At 36.5% G+C, this 15,920-nt stretch overlaps 1 protein-coding gene across 1 annotated transcript in view; it reads right to left on the bottom strand.

Annotated features, from left to right (window-relative positions):
* Positions 1-1,416: 1,416 nt before the first annotated feature.
* The window catches only part of LOC121406161 (galactosylceramide sulfotransferase-like), a 40,738-nt gene continuing 26,234 nt past the window's right edge, over positions 1,417-15,920 (bottom strand). The window contains exon 4 of the mRNA XM_041597180.1: positions 1,417-3,350. Within this exon, the coding sequence (XP_041453114.1) occupies positions 2,584-3,350 (767 nt within the window). The 3' untranslated portion in view covers positions 1,417-2,583. The remainder of the gene's footprint in view (positions 3,351-15,920) is intronic.

Here is a 15,920-nt window from a genome sequence, read left to right as displayed (position 1 = left end):
ATATTCAAATAAATATGAAAAGGAATATAAAAAAAGGTTTTCATAATACATAATGTCCAATCAAGCATATTGCCACTTGTGAAGCTGCTGCAGAATCTAGATTTATTTACATGTACGAAAAATTTTTAAGATACAGGAGGGCCCGAGTGTGATTTAGGCCGTGTTTATGCTTCCACTTTTCAGGCCAGAATCAGCGTTTCCAAACGTGATTAGTCCAAACAAGGTTGTGTCCATGCTTACTTTCATTCAAATGCTGTTTCTAAACGCCGATCGTAAACTCACAAAAAGGTGCGTTTGTAAACGTCATTTGACCAGAATCAGGCTTTCTGGGGAAGTACATGTATAAACAGAACCACGATCGTAAACGTGTTTAAATGACGTCACTTGGTACATGCTTCCAGTGAGATGAAAATCCGCGGGCAAATACAGTCACATTGCTCCATGTTATCTCCATGTAATAACAACACTCAAAAAAAAACTTTCGAAAAAAGGCGTGCCAAATTTGACCTCGCTTTCCTGCTCAATGAAAATTACAATGCAAAGCCAGCTGGAGATCGTGATTTCGCCTCTGAAAAGTTAAGCATAAACAGCACTCCCAGAACCATGTTTACGATCGGCGTTTTGAATCGACGTTTGAAAATGCTGATTCTGTCCTCGCAATGGAAGCATAAACACACCCATAGTATGCAAATGTGGAAGAGGGACCCTCAGATTATTTGGTATTTATATATTTTACCTTTTGGTTCTTAGAGCAATTTGAGTTGATATTTTCATGGTTAAAGAAATATGATTTTGGATATCAAAATGGGGCACTTTCCAATATACATGGGGCCCGAGAGTGATTTAGCCCCCTAAATAAAGTAATAAGAAAGCCCCATAACTTGCAAAACCTTGCTTTATTTAGTACATGTATTTAAATGTAGAAAATAGTTGACAAGGTATTCTATGATTAGAGCAAGGATATATTTGTATTGGAATTTCCATAGTTAGAGAAATCTAGAATTTTTGGTTGTGCATGGGGCATGGTCGTGAATTGGTTGCCTTAATACTGAACAATGCCCTTAACTAGCAAATACATGTAGTCCTTTTTTAGCATTGGGTTCAATACCTAGCGGTCGGTTCACTCCTGTTTCAGATTTAATACACAAGAATGAATCCATAACTTATTCCTGTTCGCCCAAAATATTAAAGAAATCGCCATAAACCATTATTGCTTTCAAAATAAATATCAAATAAGTTAAATAAGCATCTACATATATCATGAAAAGAGGAATTCCCACTTTAAACACTCTTACAGTGCTCTACATGTACATGTATACAAGTAGATGCCTACATAGTCAAATTCTTCTATGTTAATGCTACAATTGCATCTCATTTTAAAAATCTTTATTGCTTTAAAACATTGGCCATCTATTACAAATGGCAGTCCCTTGGCTAATGAGTATAGTTCTCTAGACTCTAATTTTCTATTCAGAAAAATGTCACAATATCGGGCAGGATAAGGAAAATTTACAACTTGAAGCAAAGTATAATTTGGTCCTCATTCATGAAGGGGCTTTTGGAAATGTGGCTATGAATCCATCAATTGAAACAATGGTTTCATGGAAGCGGATTTGTGCGATTGATCATACGCAATATTCAATGCAATCAATCGTAAAAATTAGACCTACGATCAATCACCATGCCTTATAATACAGGACCCTGCTTTGGTGAACCAACATAAACCTCAACGTCATGTACATGCCACCTGGCTACAAATCTTCAGCAATAATACATGATGAGCATTTCATGAGCCACACTGGCAGTGACTTCCCCGGGCAATTCTGCTCTCGGCCAATCACGAGCAAGGATTTCAGTAGCTTACAACAGATTTCAGGGAAGATTGCTGAGAAGATGCTTCGTGAAATGCTCTTCCAAAGACAGCCTCATTAATAAATAATGCCTCTTTATATATATATTGGGATAAAAATGTGCTTTCTGCCAATGGCTTGCAAGGATTTCAGTAGCTTTCAACAGTTCATGAAATACTTCTACGGACAGCCTCGGTAATGGATAATAGTAAAATAACATCAGCTTGGTTTGAACCAGTAATCATATTTGTCTGCCACTGGTCAACAAAAGCAAGAATAGCAAAAGAAATAACTATGATGATTCCAACATGATTATCAGCTTAGTCGAGTGACTCCAATGACTGCACATGAAAAGCCTCAAAATTCGCACTTGGCACGTACCGCTAAGAGAATTCGGCTAGCAATGACATCACGCAAAATTAAGTTCTTGCAAGATTTCAGACACTTCTTTTATCATGTTCTTGACTTAGATGGGGAATGCGGGACAGGATGTGACAGACAAAGTAAGCGCAGTGCATTAAAATGACGTCCCCCACTACATGTATGTCAACAGGCGGATCTAACATCACTTTCTAAGGTTCTAGGACAAAACCCCTATATACCATTCAAGAATGATAACAGAATAATGACATCATTCAGCAAAAGTGGCTGTCATATTGCAAGGCATTATACTTCTAAAAAAACAATACATTCATATCCATGTCATGGTTTGATTTGTTTATTTCAGCTGTCATCAAAGCACAGGCGCTTTGTGCCCAAAGTACTTAGCGAGCTGCCTTTGTCTGACATAGGCAGTAAAAGGAAGCTCTGTTTTGGCCATCATCTGGCAGTCTTCATCATGTTCTACTGAAGGTTTCAACTTGAAGCTTTCTACTGCGATACCTGACGGGTGCCACACATGTTGGTCATTGGTGATCACTTTGTCGATGCAGCGATCCTTCATCATCTTGTTCATATCTTCGAGTTTGGCGACTTCCCTGCGCATACGTTCCTCCCCGAAGGCCTGAACCTTGTCCCAGAATGTCCTATTGAAGAAGTTATAAAGTTTTGTGTCACCGTCATTCCATTTCCTGATCTTCTTCATGGTCTCCTCACTGACGCTTTTCACTGATGAAGGGCTGCGGGCGTTCATCTTGAAGTAAGCGATATCCTGGAAGTCCCAACACATGAGATCTTTGAGGAGTATCAGGGACTCGGAGAAGTGCTCTGTCATCATCACCAGGTCAAACTCGGTGGAGATGCGCTGGATTTTCCGGTCGACTTCTGCGGCGTTGGTCTTGAACTGCTCCTCCAGCCCGAGATCGTAGAGCATGGAGTCTTTGGCATGGTTTTTGCCACCGTTGGGTTCGTAGTAGCTGCTCGGGTTCTCCAGGAAGGTGGTTAGTGGGACACCGTACCTGTGCTGATACTGAAGGTAGGTGTAAGTGGACTCGAACATGGTGCCAGGATCTCGGATGATAGTTACGTAGGCTGAGTCGGCGGGCAAAACCGAGGCAAAACCTGTATGGGAAAAACAGTTGAGAAAATGTGTGTGTGTTATTCAGTTTAGACATTTATCAATCAGATACGAGTGATGTCTAGGGCTAACCTTGATATGGAGTAAGGATTAGCACTTTGTTAGGGAATTAGGGAGTCAGGCCCTCTATGATAGCTTTGGGAAAGATAACTCTCCTCTATCAATAAAGACCACCACACACCTTACGACTGTTTGCGATCCGATTTTGGAACAAATCGCATTTTACTCATTTTCTGAAAATGTGAGTGGAACATATCATTTTATTTGAGGTTAAAATTAATTGATAGAATACCAATATACATGTAACCATTTTGAAAGATTACAAGCCTTTATTTTGGAGTAAAGGCCAAATTAGTTTCAAATCGTAGCCAATCGTACGACTGCTATGACATCACTACGACTAGAAATTAAATTCGCTTTTATTCTAAGAATGATGATAGTATAGTCACAGATTCGTACGATGATCTAGAACATTACACTGTAAGATATTCCAAGTCTCAATATTCTACTACATTTTATTCTGAAAGGTCGCAGACCAATCGTCAAGGTGTGCGGTTGCCTTAACAGCCAAAGAGGACGAAGTAGGGCCCTGCAGCGTTTACATATCCTGATGAGTGTTTCATAAAGCTGTTGTAAGTCACAAGCAACTTTACAAACGACTGGTGATCCTTTCTTCAGCTCTACATCTACACCAAAGAAGATTTAATGTATATCATTTACTACATATGAAAGAATCACCAGTCGTTTGTTAAGTCACTCGTAACTTATGAATCACTTTTTCAAAACGCCAATCCCATGAGATCTAGACCCATACCCAGAAAATATGAATTATGTGTATGGGTAGTTTTACATCTACTCAAGATCTAAATATAGCCAAAAAACGTGAACTGTGTTGAATACACGAATAAGGAAAAAAAAACCTGAATCTTGGTAAATACTGAACATTGGAAGAGAAACAAGATACTTTTTAGATCATCTAGCAGCCCCGCCACAAGCAAATATCCCGAGACTGCACTTTTGAGGGAAAAAATATGGTTTTTATATTTAAATAAAACATTCTGAAGTCAGAGAAATTTCCTATTTCTCTACATGAGTTTTTTTTTTCAAAATTGATGTTTGCGTGACATTTGTTCCACATGAGGTTTTCAATAAGCCTTTAGAAACAAGTTCTGAATATTTTATTACTAACTTATTTCATACTCCATTACCCTAGATTCAGTTCCTCGCTTTTGTCACAAATCTAAGACCCATTTCACACTTATTTTCTGGAACCAGTCCCACTCATCGATTCATTCAGCTCCTCAATAACATCACAAACCCATGACCCCATTCACATTCATTTTCTTGACCCAGTACCGCTGATTTGATTCCTTCTTCTGTTGCTCAATACTGTCACAAAGCTAAGACCCCATTCACACTCACCTTCTGGAACCAGTTCCACTAATTTGATTCATTCTTCTGTTGCTCAATTCTGTCACAAAGCTAAGAACTCATTCACACTCACTTTCTTCACCCAGTTCCACTGAATCGATGCGTTCTTCTGTTGCTCAATACCGCCACTAACCTAAGACCCTATTCACACACAATTTCTGACACAGGTTCCACTGAATTAATTCATTCTTCCGCTGCTCAATACCATCACAAATCAAAGACCTCATTCACATTCACACTCACTTTCTTGATCACTTTCCTGACCCAGTTCCACTGAATCAATTCATTGTTCTGTTGCTCGATTCTGTCACAAATCTAATTCCCCATTCACACTCACTTCCTTGACCTGCTTCCACTGATTCGATTCATTCTTCTGGTGCGCAATATTGTCGCAAATCTAAGACTCCATTCATACTTAATTTCTGGAACCGGTTCCACTAATTTTATTCATTCTTCTGTTGCTCAATACTGTCACAAAGCTAAGACCTAATTCACACTCACTTTCTTGATCACTTTCTTGACCCAGTTCCACTGAATCAATTCATTGTTCTGTTGCTCAATACGGTCAAAAACCTAAGACCCCATTCATACTTAATTTCTGGAATGGTTCCACTGATCTGGTTCATTCAGATCCTAAACACCGTAACAAATCTAAGACAACATTCAAAGTAGTTTCTGCCAATAGACCAGTTCGTAGTTACTTCATGGGCAATTTTGGTCAAATGACCTTTCATTTCTTTCATCATGAAGGCAGATTTCAGAGCAAGATATTACGTAAGCTTGCCTTACATAGCAGGATGAAGAAATTGAATAGACCAGGGGGGTGTTTCACAAAGATTTAAGTATGACTTAGGTCGCACTTAAATGCCGACGCGTACATGATATGCAACGCGCAATCTTATTGATAGATACGCGGTAGTGCGCGTCCTCATGGCACGATCTGACCAATGCGGTCAAGCCTTTCATACCGTACGCAACTCGGCATTTAAGTGCGACTCTAAGTCATACTTAAATCTTTGTGAAACACCCCCCAGGTGACTAGAATAGCACACCAATGAACACTTGAAGGTATTTGTTACATTCCTACTTTGAATGCATATGATATCTTAGTATGTTGCACAATGTACTTGACAAACTGTGAAATATCAGTCGTTCGTGGAAGCATTGTTGTTTTTTGTGGATGCAAATGAAAACGACAATTCAAAAGAATATATGAATAATCAAGACATCAAAGTTGGTGCTTATCTCATTAGATTTTAAAGCACCATGTCACTTTAGTACAAATGACCTTCTTCTGATCATGAGTAGAATCTTTTGATCATGCGCAGAAAGGAACTACGAACTGGCTTATTTGATTGAATGAACTAGTTCAAAGGATTCCTTCATTTGTGTTTAATAAGTCTCCATCATTCAGCTGTATTGATTTGATATTGTTAGTATGGCAACACTCTTGGCTTCAAGCCAAGGGTTTAAAGGTTCACACATTCTGTACAAATTTACCACCTCCCACAGCTACCAAAAATGCTACTCTACAAAATATTCCACACAGAGCTTTAAAGGTCAAGTCCACCCAAGAAAAATGTTTATTGGAATAAATATTGAAAAATCAAACTAGCATAATGCTGAAAATTTCATCAAAATCGGATGTAAATTAAGAAAGTTATGGAATTTTAAATTATTTTGCACAAAACAGTGATGTGCACAACTCAGAGACAAGCAAATGAGCCAGTCGATGATGTCCCTCACTCACTATTTCTTTTGTTTTTTGTTTGGATTATCCAATATTTCATTTTTTACAGATTTGACAATAAGAACCAACTTGACTAAACCATATAGTATTGAACAATGTTAGGTACACGTGTTCAGGGAGGAATTAATCTTTGGTTCACTTGACAATAAGAAAATTAGAATATTTCATATAATAAAATACAAAAGAAATAGTGAGTGGATGACATCATCTGTCTCCTCATTTGCATACTGACCAGAATGTGAATAGAACTGTTTTGCGAAATTAAGCGAAAATTCAAAATGTCATAACTTTCTTATTTTACATCCGATTTTGATGAAATTTACAGTGTAATGCTTTTTGGAATTTTCTCTTTTTATTGAAATCAACTTTTTGTTGGGGTAGACTTGTCCTTTAATAGTTCTGGGCATACACAGCAATTTTGCGGTATTTTGGGTCTATCTGAGGATGGGGGAGGGGGCAGGACAGCACTCTCCCATAGCTTGCTGTACAAAATTTGCATCAAAAGAATCGTCATCCCGGGTGATGATCCTGACCTACATGTAGAAGAACAAAAACTGTAGGTTAGTTGCTTGTGAATGTGAACTAGCTCAAAGCAAAACGATCCGAAAATCCTCACAACAAGGTGGCATCTAAAACCGATACAATCATAATGAAAGCAACAATGACATTTATAGGGTGATATAATGTACAGATGTCTCAAAGTGCGCAGGTGGGCTGACTACTAATATAAACAATAGGTGGTTTCAGACCGCCTCAAAGTTTGCCAATTCCAGGTATTCTCTGATCGGGAAATTTACCCCGATCAGAAAATACCAGGTATTTTGGTAATGTGAAAGCAAACTACGCATAATTTCCCCGAAAGAAAATACCCGCTAAATAGTAGGTACTTGGCGAAATTACGAGAACTTTCCCAGGGATTTTCCAAGGTCGCAGTTATTTTGGCGATGTGAAAGCAAATTACGGGAACTTTTAGCCCAGCGTGTCGTTGGGCGCAGCAGCGTGGATGGTTGCTGGGCTAGTGATTTTGAATCTCGCGCCTTACCTGCTTATCAGACCATACTGCGCATGCTCGTAACTTCGGGAACTTATCCCGAAAGGGTATGTTTCAGGGCGGTGTGAATGCAGGAATAATGGGTATTTTTTAGCCCAAAAAAGTTCTCGTAATTTGACAGGGATTCTTGTGATCGAGGCGGTTTGAAACCACCTATACAGATGTCTCAAAGTGCGCAGGTGGGCTGACTATAAACAATGAGTCCATAAAAACAAAATATACTTGTAAAGAAAAAAAGAGGGGTATCAAGTATAGGAAAAGATCTGAATATTTTCACAGAGCATTGTGGATATGGAATGGGAGTTTGTCCCGTGTCCCGAGGGGGCCACTTCCACTGGCGAGTGGATACCATGCGCGACCAAGGGATCTCGAAAAGCACCCTTAACACTTTTTTTCCATATTCTGAAAATCATGTGAAAATGCACTTCTTAACAAGTATTGGCGTGTGAAACCTACCCTTAACAAGTATTTGAAACAAAATGATACTATTGGCAAATATTCCCTAAATTGAACCCCTAAACAAGAACAGCGATATATTTCAATTGTTATGTCACGGACGTCGGTTTTACCTTTATCTACATCATTGGGTTTATCACGGACGTCAGTCGTCGGTATTATCTTTACCCAGTAGTTTAGTATAAGCCCCACCTCGCGCAAAACGGTACTCTAAACATGTAGTGTTGACTCTTGGGGCAAGAAGTACATCCTTTATAAAACAAATTTACATGTAGTCTTAATTTTCTATGCCCTCGCAAATTCGACCCTAATCACTAGTTTTCCTACCGAAAATAGATACCCGTTTTTCATTATTTTAGTGTTTTTCACACCCTTATTACGTTACATACGCAACGTGCCCTATCTTGAAAAAGACATCCTTTTTACATGTTATTTTTTTGTCGCACATGGTATCCACTCGTCAGTTTAAGTGCCCCCCCCCCTCCCCGGAGTTTGTTCAAGAGAATGCGAGCAATGACAGCTAAATGCAAGATCACCATCATATCTTTGTGCGAGGGAATTGGTTTAGATACATGTAGAGGATATTAAAGGATAAGCACAAGGATCTTAAAGCACAAGTCCACCCTAATAAAGAATTGATTGGAATAAAAATAGAAACATCCAACAAGCATATCACTAAAAAAAATCATGAAAATGGGATGTAAAATAAGAAAGTTATGACATTTTTAAGTTTCGCTTAATTTCACAAAACAGTTATATGCACATCGTGTTCGACCCTCTGTTTCAAAGTCAGAAGACTAATCCACTGCACGCTCTACACATAGAGTAAAGTGGTTTTCCAAACCACTTCACATAAAGCGGTCTTAGTAAATTTGGACCCGCAGCGTATGCATTCCACATTACAGTGTGTGAAGTAGGATGCTCGAAATGTGCGAAGATCGCTTCCCGAAGAACGGTTGTGTCCTCACTACACACTAAAACCAGCTTAACAAGGCAAAGCGATCTTCAAAACTACATCGCGAGGTGGTTTTCTAAACCAGTTTTGAAGATCGCTTCCAAGACCGTTTCGACTGTTCTTATTACACATTAAACTAGTTTTAGGATGGTAGTGAGAATGGTGTCAAAGTTTATCCCATTTGAAGAGGAGAGAACACGCTACACTACTTGACATTTCAAGCTATTTAAAGGTCAAGTCCACCCAAGAAAAATGTTGATTTGAATAAATAGAGAAAAATCAAACTAGCATAACATTGAAAATTTCATCAAAATCAGAGGTAAAATAAGAAAGTTATGGCATTTTAACATTTCGCTTATTTTTCACAAAACAGTGATATGCACAACTCAGTGATGTGCAAATGAGTCAGTTGATGATGTCCATCACTCACTATTTCTTTTGTTTTTTTTATTGTTTGAATTATACAATATTTCATTTTTTTTACAGATTTGACAATGAGGAACTTGACTGAACCATATAGTATAAAAAAATGCTAATTCCATATGTTCAGGGAGGAATTAATCTTTGTTTCACTTGTCAATGAGGAGAAAATTAGAATATTTCATATAATAAAATACAAAAGAAATAGTGAGTGGATGACGTCATTAATCTCCTCATTTGCATACCGACCAGGCTGTGCATATACATGTAACTGTTTTGTGAAATAAAGCAAAACTTTAAAACGTCAGAACTTTCTTATTTCACATCCGATTTTGATGAAATTTTCAGTGTTATGCTTGTTGGAATTTTCTCTTTTTATTCAAACAAACTTTTCGTTGGGGTGGACTTGTCCTTCAAACACATATATGTAGTTGGAGAGATGAAGTACCATTATTTAAGCAAATTAAACATGGCACTTGAAAGAAGTTGACAAATTATCAAACATCATTCATCTCTTTCTACCCTGATTAAACAGAGGTAAAGATTTTATTTACAAGGCACAACCCAGCACTTGATTGTTTTGGGTTTTTTCTTTTGATTTTGGCAAACATTTACAAGGCACAACCCAGCACTTGATTGTCTTTTTTTTCTTTTGATTTTGGCAAACGTCACAATTAAATCATACAAGATCCCCTTTATAGGGTGATAAAATATACAGATGTCTCAAAGTGCGCAGGTGGGCTGACTATAAACAATGAGTCCATAAAAACAAAATATACTTGTAAAGAAAAAAAAGAGGGGTATCAAGTATAGGAAAAGATCTGAATATTTTAACAGAGCATTGTGGATATGGAATGGGAGTTTGTCCCGTGTCCCGAGGGGGCCACTTCCACTGACGAGTGGATACCATGCACGACCAAGGGGTCTCGAAAAGCACCCTTAACACTTTTTTCCATATTCTGAAAATCATGTGAAAATGTACTTCTTAACAAGTATATTAAAGGATAAGCACAAGGATCTTAAAGCACAAGTCCACCCTAATAAAGAATTGATTGGAATAAAAATAGAAACATCCAACAAGCATAACACTAAAATAAATCATGAAAATGGGATGTAAAATAAGAAAGTTATTACATTTTTAATTTTCGCTTAATTTCACAAAACAGTTATATGCACATCCTGTTCGACTCTCTGTTTCAAAGCAGAAGACTAATCCACTGCACGCTCTACACATAGAGTAAAGTGGTTTTCCAAACCACTTCACATAAAGCGGTCTTAGTAAATTTGGACCCGCAGCGTATGCATTCCACATTACAGTGTGTGAAGTAGGATGCTCGAAATGTGCAAAGATCGCTTCCCGAAGAACGGTTGTGTCCTCACTACACACTAAAACCAGCTTAACAAGGCAAAGCGATCTTCAAAACTACATCGCGAGGTGGTTTTCTAAACCAGTTTCGAAGATCGCTTCCAAGACCGTTTCGACTGTTCTTATTACACATTAAACTAGTTTTAGGATGGTAGTGAGAATGGTGTCAAAGTTTATCCCATTTGAAGACATTTCAAGCTATTTAAAGGTCAAGTCCACCCCAGAAAAATGTTGATTTGAATAAATAGAGAAAAATCAAACTAGCATAACGTTGAAAATTTCATCAAAATCAGAAGTAAAATAAGAAAGTTATGGCATTTTAACATTTCGCTTATTTTTCACAAAACAGTGATATGCACAACTCAGTGATGTGCAAATGAGTCAGTTGATGATGTCCATCACTCACTATTTCTTTTGTTTTTTTTTATTGTTTGAATTATACAATATTTCATTTTTTTTACAGATTTGACAATGAGGAACTTGACTGAACCATATAGTATAAAAAAATGCTAATTCCATATGTTCAGGGAGGAATTAATCTTTGTTTCACTTGTCAATGAGGAGAAAATTAGAATATTTCATATAATAAAATACAAAAGAAATAGTGAGTGGATGACGTCATTAATCTCCTCATTTGCATACCGACCAGGCTGTGCATATACATGTAACTGTTTTGTGAAATAAAGCAAAACTTTAAAAAGTCATAACTTTCTTATTTATTTTGATAAAATTTTCGGTGTTATGCTTGTTGGAATTTTCTCTTTCTATTCAAACAAACTTTTTGTTGGGGTGGACTTGTCCTTTAAACACATATATGTAGTTGGAGTGATGAAGTAACAGTATTTAAGCAAATTAAACATGGCACTTGAAAGTGGTTGACAAATTATCAAACATCGTTCATCTCTTTCACACCTGATTAAACAGAGGTAAAGATTTTATTTACAAGGCACAACCCAGCACTTGATTGTTTTTTTTTATGTTTTTTATTTTTATTTTGGCAAACATCACAATTAAATCATACAAGATCCCTGGGATAGATCCATTTTTTTGTATATCAAGGGGGAACAACAAAGAGTCACAGCCTATGTAGTACAGCGTATGTAGTTTTTGCACACAAATATCATACCACCCATGTAATATACTACATGTATATAGCTCTATAGTATAGACTAAACACTCTAAAAACAAATCAGTCAAAAATGACTAGGTAATAGGGTCAGTTGGGTGCAACTGTTATTCTAGTCATATTTTACTATTTTCTAGTCATATTTTACTAGAACAGTTATTTCTGACAAGAATATACATCTGTATGTCAGAAATGTGAATATCAGTGATTGTCATATCAGTTGCTCCCAACTGACTACTGGTCTAGTCAATTTGACTGATTTGTTTTTAGAGTGTACATGTACATAGTATTAAATTACCACACCTTTTTTGTTTTAATAAAGGATTTGATAATATATTGAACTTTCTTGCACAAAAAAATGAATTTCATCTAGTGTTTCCAACTTTCATTAATACTTAAAGGGAAGGTCTGGGCTGAAAGTATTTATAGCTTAATAAATAGAGCAGAATTCACTGAGCAAAATGCCGAAAATTTCATCAAAATCAGATAACAAATAACAAAGTTATTGAATTTCAAAATTTAGCAATATTTTGTTAAAACAGTCATTATGAATATTCATTAGGTGTGCTGATGATGTCACATCCCCACTTGTTTTTTTTTTGTATTTTATTATATGAAATTAGGTTTATTCATTTTTTTCCTCCAAGAACTAAAAAAAAATGGATTGACAACTGATTTAGTGCATTAGATATATGTATTGCTGCAACTTATTTCATTATAAGGGAGACATATTATTCACAAAAGTATGAAATAATGAAAAAATGTGATTTTATGTAATACCATAAGAAAAGAGAGAGTGGGGATGTGACATCATCAGCTTGCCTAATGAATATTCATGACGACTGTTTTCACAAAATATTGCTAAACTATAAACTTTAATAACTTTATTACTTGTTACAGCTGTATCTGATTTTGATGAAATTTTCGCTATTTTGCTCAGTGAATTCTACTCTATGTAAAGATATAAATATATTCAGCCCGGACCATCCCTTTAATTATTAAAAGCCATGGGACTCCTCATTTTAATTTCATTTGTTTTCTTAATTTCACTGCGATAAGTGTGAAAGTGAAAAAATCAGATTCCACAAATTAAGAGTTCTTTTCAGGAAAATAAGCTTTTGAAAACTATGAATTCGTCAATCTTTCCGGGAGATCCTCAACTAAACTGAAAACCACACCAAACTGTAATGTATGTGTGTACATGTAGATAGGATGGAGTCAGGGTGACCAGACGTCCCGTATTTTCCGGGATTGTCCCGTATTTTGCTCCTGTGTCCCGGCGTCCTGACAAACCCTTCCCGGGACGCCTATTTGTCCCGTATTTCAGAATATTGAACAAAATGTAGTTAATACATTTAAAAGTGACGAACTTTCATTAAATAACCAACAGCTGACGAAGCAGGGACAACAATTAAATCGATATTTACTGTAAACTTTTGCAAGTTCTGCGGTGATTTCTTGCTAACCCAATGCATTGCAAACGAACTGGTCTCCTGCCTGTGTGTGGCAGGCTACTAGCTAGACATGTAGGATCGAAGCAAATTCTCAATGGTGAAAACAATCTCACATGATAAACAGTTTTTCCACCAAAATAATCACAAAATCGGCGGGAAATTCTTATAATTATGCTATGGATTCTAAGATTAATGATTTGGAGATGTAATCGGAGGAACAAGTTATTGAGTTTTTATAGATCTAGTTGTTTCAGCTTTCGTTTTGAGTCTTGGTGTGCACGCGATGCCGTGATGTAGTTTTAAGTTTAACAATAATGTTTCACTTTGAAATTTTATTCATTTCTAAAACATTTTATTTTTTAAATTTTAAAAATACATTTAAAAAACACCAAATGAAATTATGATTTTTATTAGATGATTGGATTTTTTTGTTTACTTGAAGTTTGAACTTTTTCTTTCTTTTATATATACCCTATCCTTTCTGCTTGCCCTTTTTTGTTCCATCTATCTTTATTTCCAATACCATACTTTATCCGTATTATTTATTTTGTAATTATCTGTGTTATTGTTTGAATATTTTTTGTGTCTTTATTAATTATGAATACATCGCAAATCGGCCTTAGCCGCGATGATGTCTTGATTTTTATTAATAAACCATTTATCTATATATTAGTTTCCTATCTTTCTTTCCTAGACATTTTCTTTTTTCTCTCTGTTCATTTTTCTTTCTTTTTCTTTTCTCTTACTTTCCTTCTTTATCAAATATCCTTTTTTATTTCCTTCATTCTTTCTTTCCATATAACTTCTTAGGAGCGCCTTGAGCACCTAACAAGGTGGAAATGTGCGCAATATAAATATCCTATATTATAATTACCTTGGCTTCCTTCTCTCTTCGTCTCCTGTTTCTTTTCGTTCTTTCTCTCCTTCCATTATTTTCTCTTTTTTTCGTTCTCTCCTCCCTTCATTCTTCCCTTCCACTCTTTCTTTATTTTTTCCCTTCTTATTCTTTTCCCTTATTCTTTCTTTCTTTCTTTTGTTTCTATCTTTCCCTTCCTTCCTTCCATTTTCTTTTTTCTTTCTTTCAAAGAATGAAGGAAACATGTTTATTTCCTTCATTATCTCTTTCCTCCTTCTTTTTCTTACCCTATTCCCCTTTAATTCTCTCCTTTATTTTGTCTTTCAGACATTTACTCATCTCCCCTTCCTTTCTTTTCTTTCTTTCTTTCTTTCTATATTCATTTCAAAGAATGACGGAAACCTTTTTTTATCTCTTTTTTATTTCTTTCATCCTTCTTTTATTCTAACTTTCTGTTACTTTGTCTGTTTTCCTTTATTTTCTTTCCTTCTCAATCATCTCTTCTTTCGTTCACCTTCCCTTCCAATTCTTTATATTTTTTTCACAAGTCTAACACTTTGTGTGGCCTTCTTTGTTGATCTTCGTTTGTCAATTGTCCCGTTTTTCATTTTGTGAAATATGGGCACCCTGGATGGAGTGGATTTGTTTCTTTGATCATACTTGTACGCTACATTTTTAGTCTGTAGGCACAGACCCTTAGATTATGCAATTCGCATGGTGAATAATGCAGAGTCTGAAGGAGTGAGACTAGGTTCACTATGTAGGGGAAGGCGGGGTAAGTTGTGACACTTTTTGCATTTTGCATGTTAGAATTGATATGACTAATAATATTGTAGAAATAAGTACCTTGCCTTTAAATTTTTTTCTTGGGAAACATTTTTCACCTATATATAACTTTCTACCCCCACACTGAAATTCATTGTGACCTTTGAAAAAAATGATGTCAAATGGCTCAACTTGCCCCATATGTAGGGTAAGTTGTGCCACCTCCTGGGGTAAGTTGGGCCACAAAAACTATGTACAAAATGTATGCGGGAAGAACCAGGATGTCAATTTTTTATTTAAAGTCTTTTCACTTGCTAATTCTCTATAAATACTAACATCCACTAAAAGTAAAAGAACTGTCATGTGAATTTACAACTTTCTGCCTGCATATCAATGTCTTTTCAAGTTTTTTTTATTTTTCACTCTTATTACCATAAGAATTACCATGGCTCAACTTGCCCCATGTTGGCTGGCTCAAAGTACCCCAGTCCGAACTTAATGCGATATTTTCAAATCCACTCATTTCTTATGCATCCATCATTTAAAAGACTATGAAAAAAATGAAGATCCATACCTGGTCTAACAATATTGTTATTATTTCTTTATCATATTTAAAGACGTGTGTGGGGAAACAGCACTCCAGTATTTTACACCCCTTGTCACTTTTTTGCTGAAATTTGTATTTTTCCGTCTAAAAAAGTACTTTTTGTTTCAAAGTCAAAAACAACATGGTTGGGTAAAGGGTTATGTAATGGGTCATCAATACATGACACCACCACAATGTCCGAATCATTCATTATTGGCCTGGAGGTGGTGGCACAACTTGCCCCTATGCTCAACTTACCCCGCCTTCCCCTACTGTGGCTGGCTCTACCGATAGGTCCATGCACAGACAGAGATGGTGGCGTTTAGAACCATGCAGGG

The sequence above is a fragment of the Lytechinus variegatus genome, chromosome 19, assembly GCF_018143015.1.
Source record: "Lytechinus variegatus isolate NC3 chromosome 19, Lvar_3.0, whole genome shotgun sequence".
NCBI classification, from domain to species: Eukaryota; Metazoa; Echinodermata; class Echinoidea; order Temnopleuroida; family Toxopneustidae; genus Lytechinus; species Lytechinus variegatus.
The sequence above is the reverse complement of the archived record's forward strand: the minus strand, read 5'-3'. Positions and strand labels throughout refer to the sequence as shown.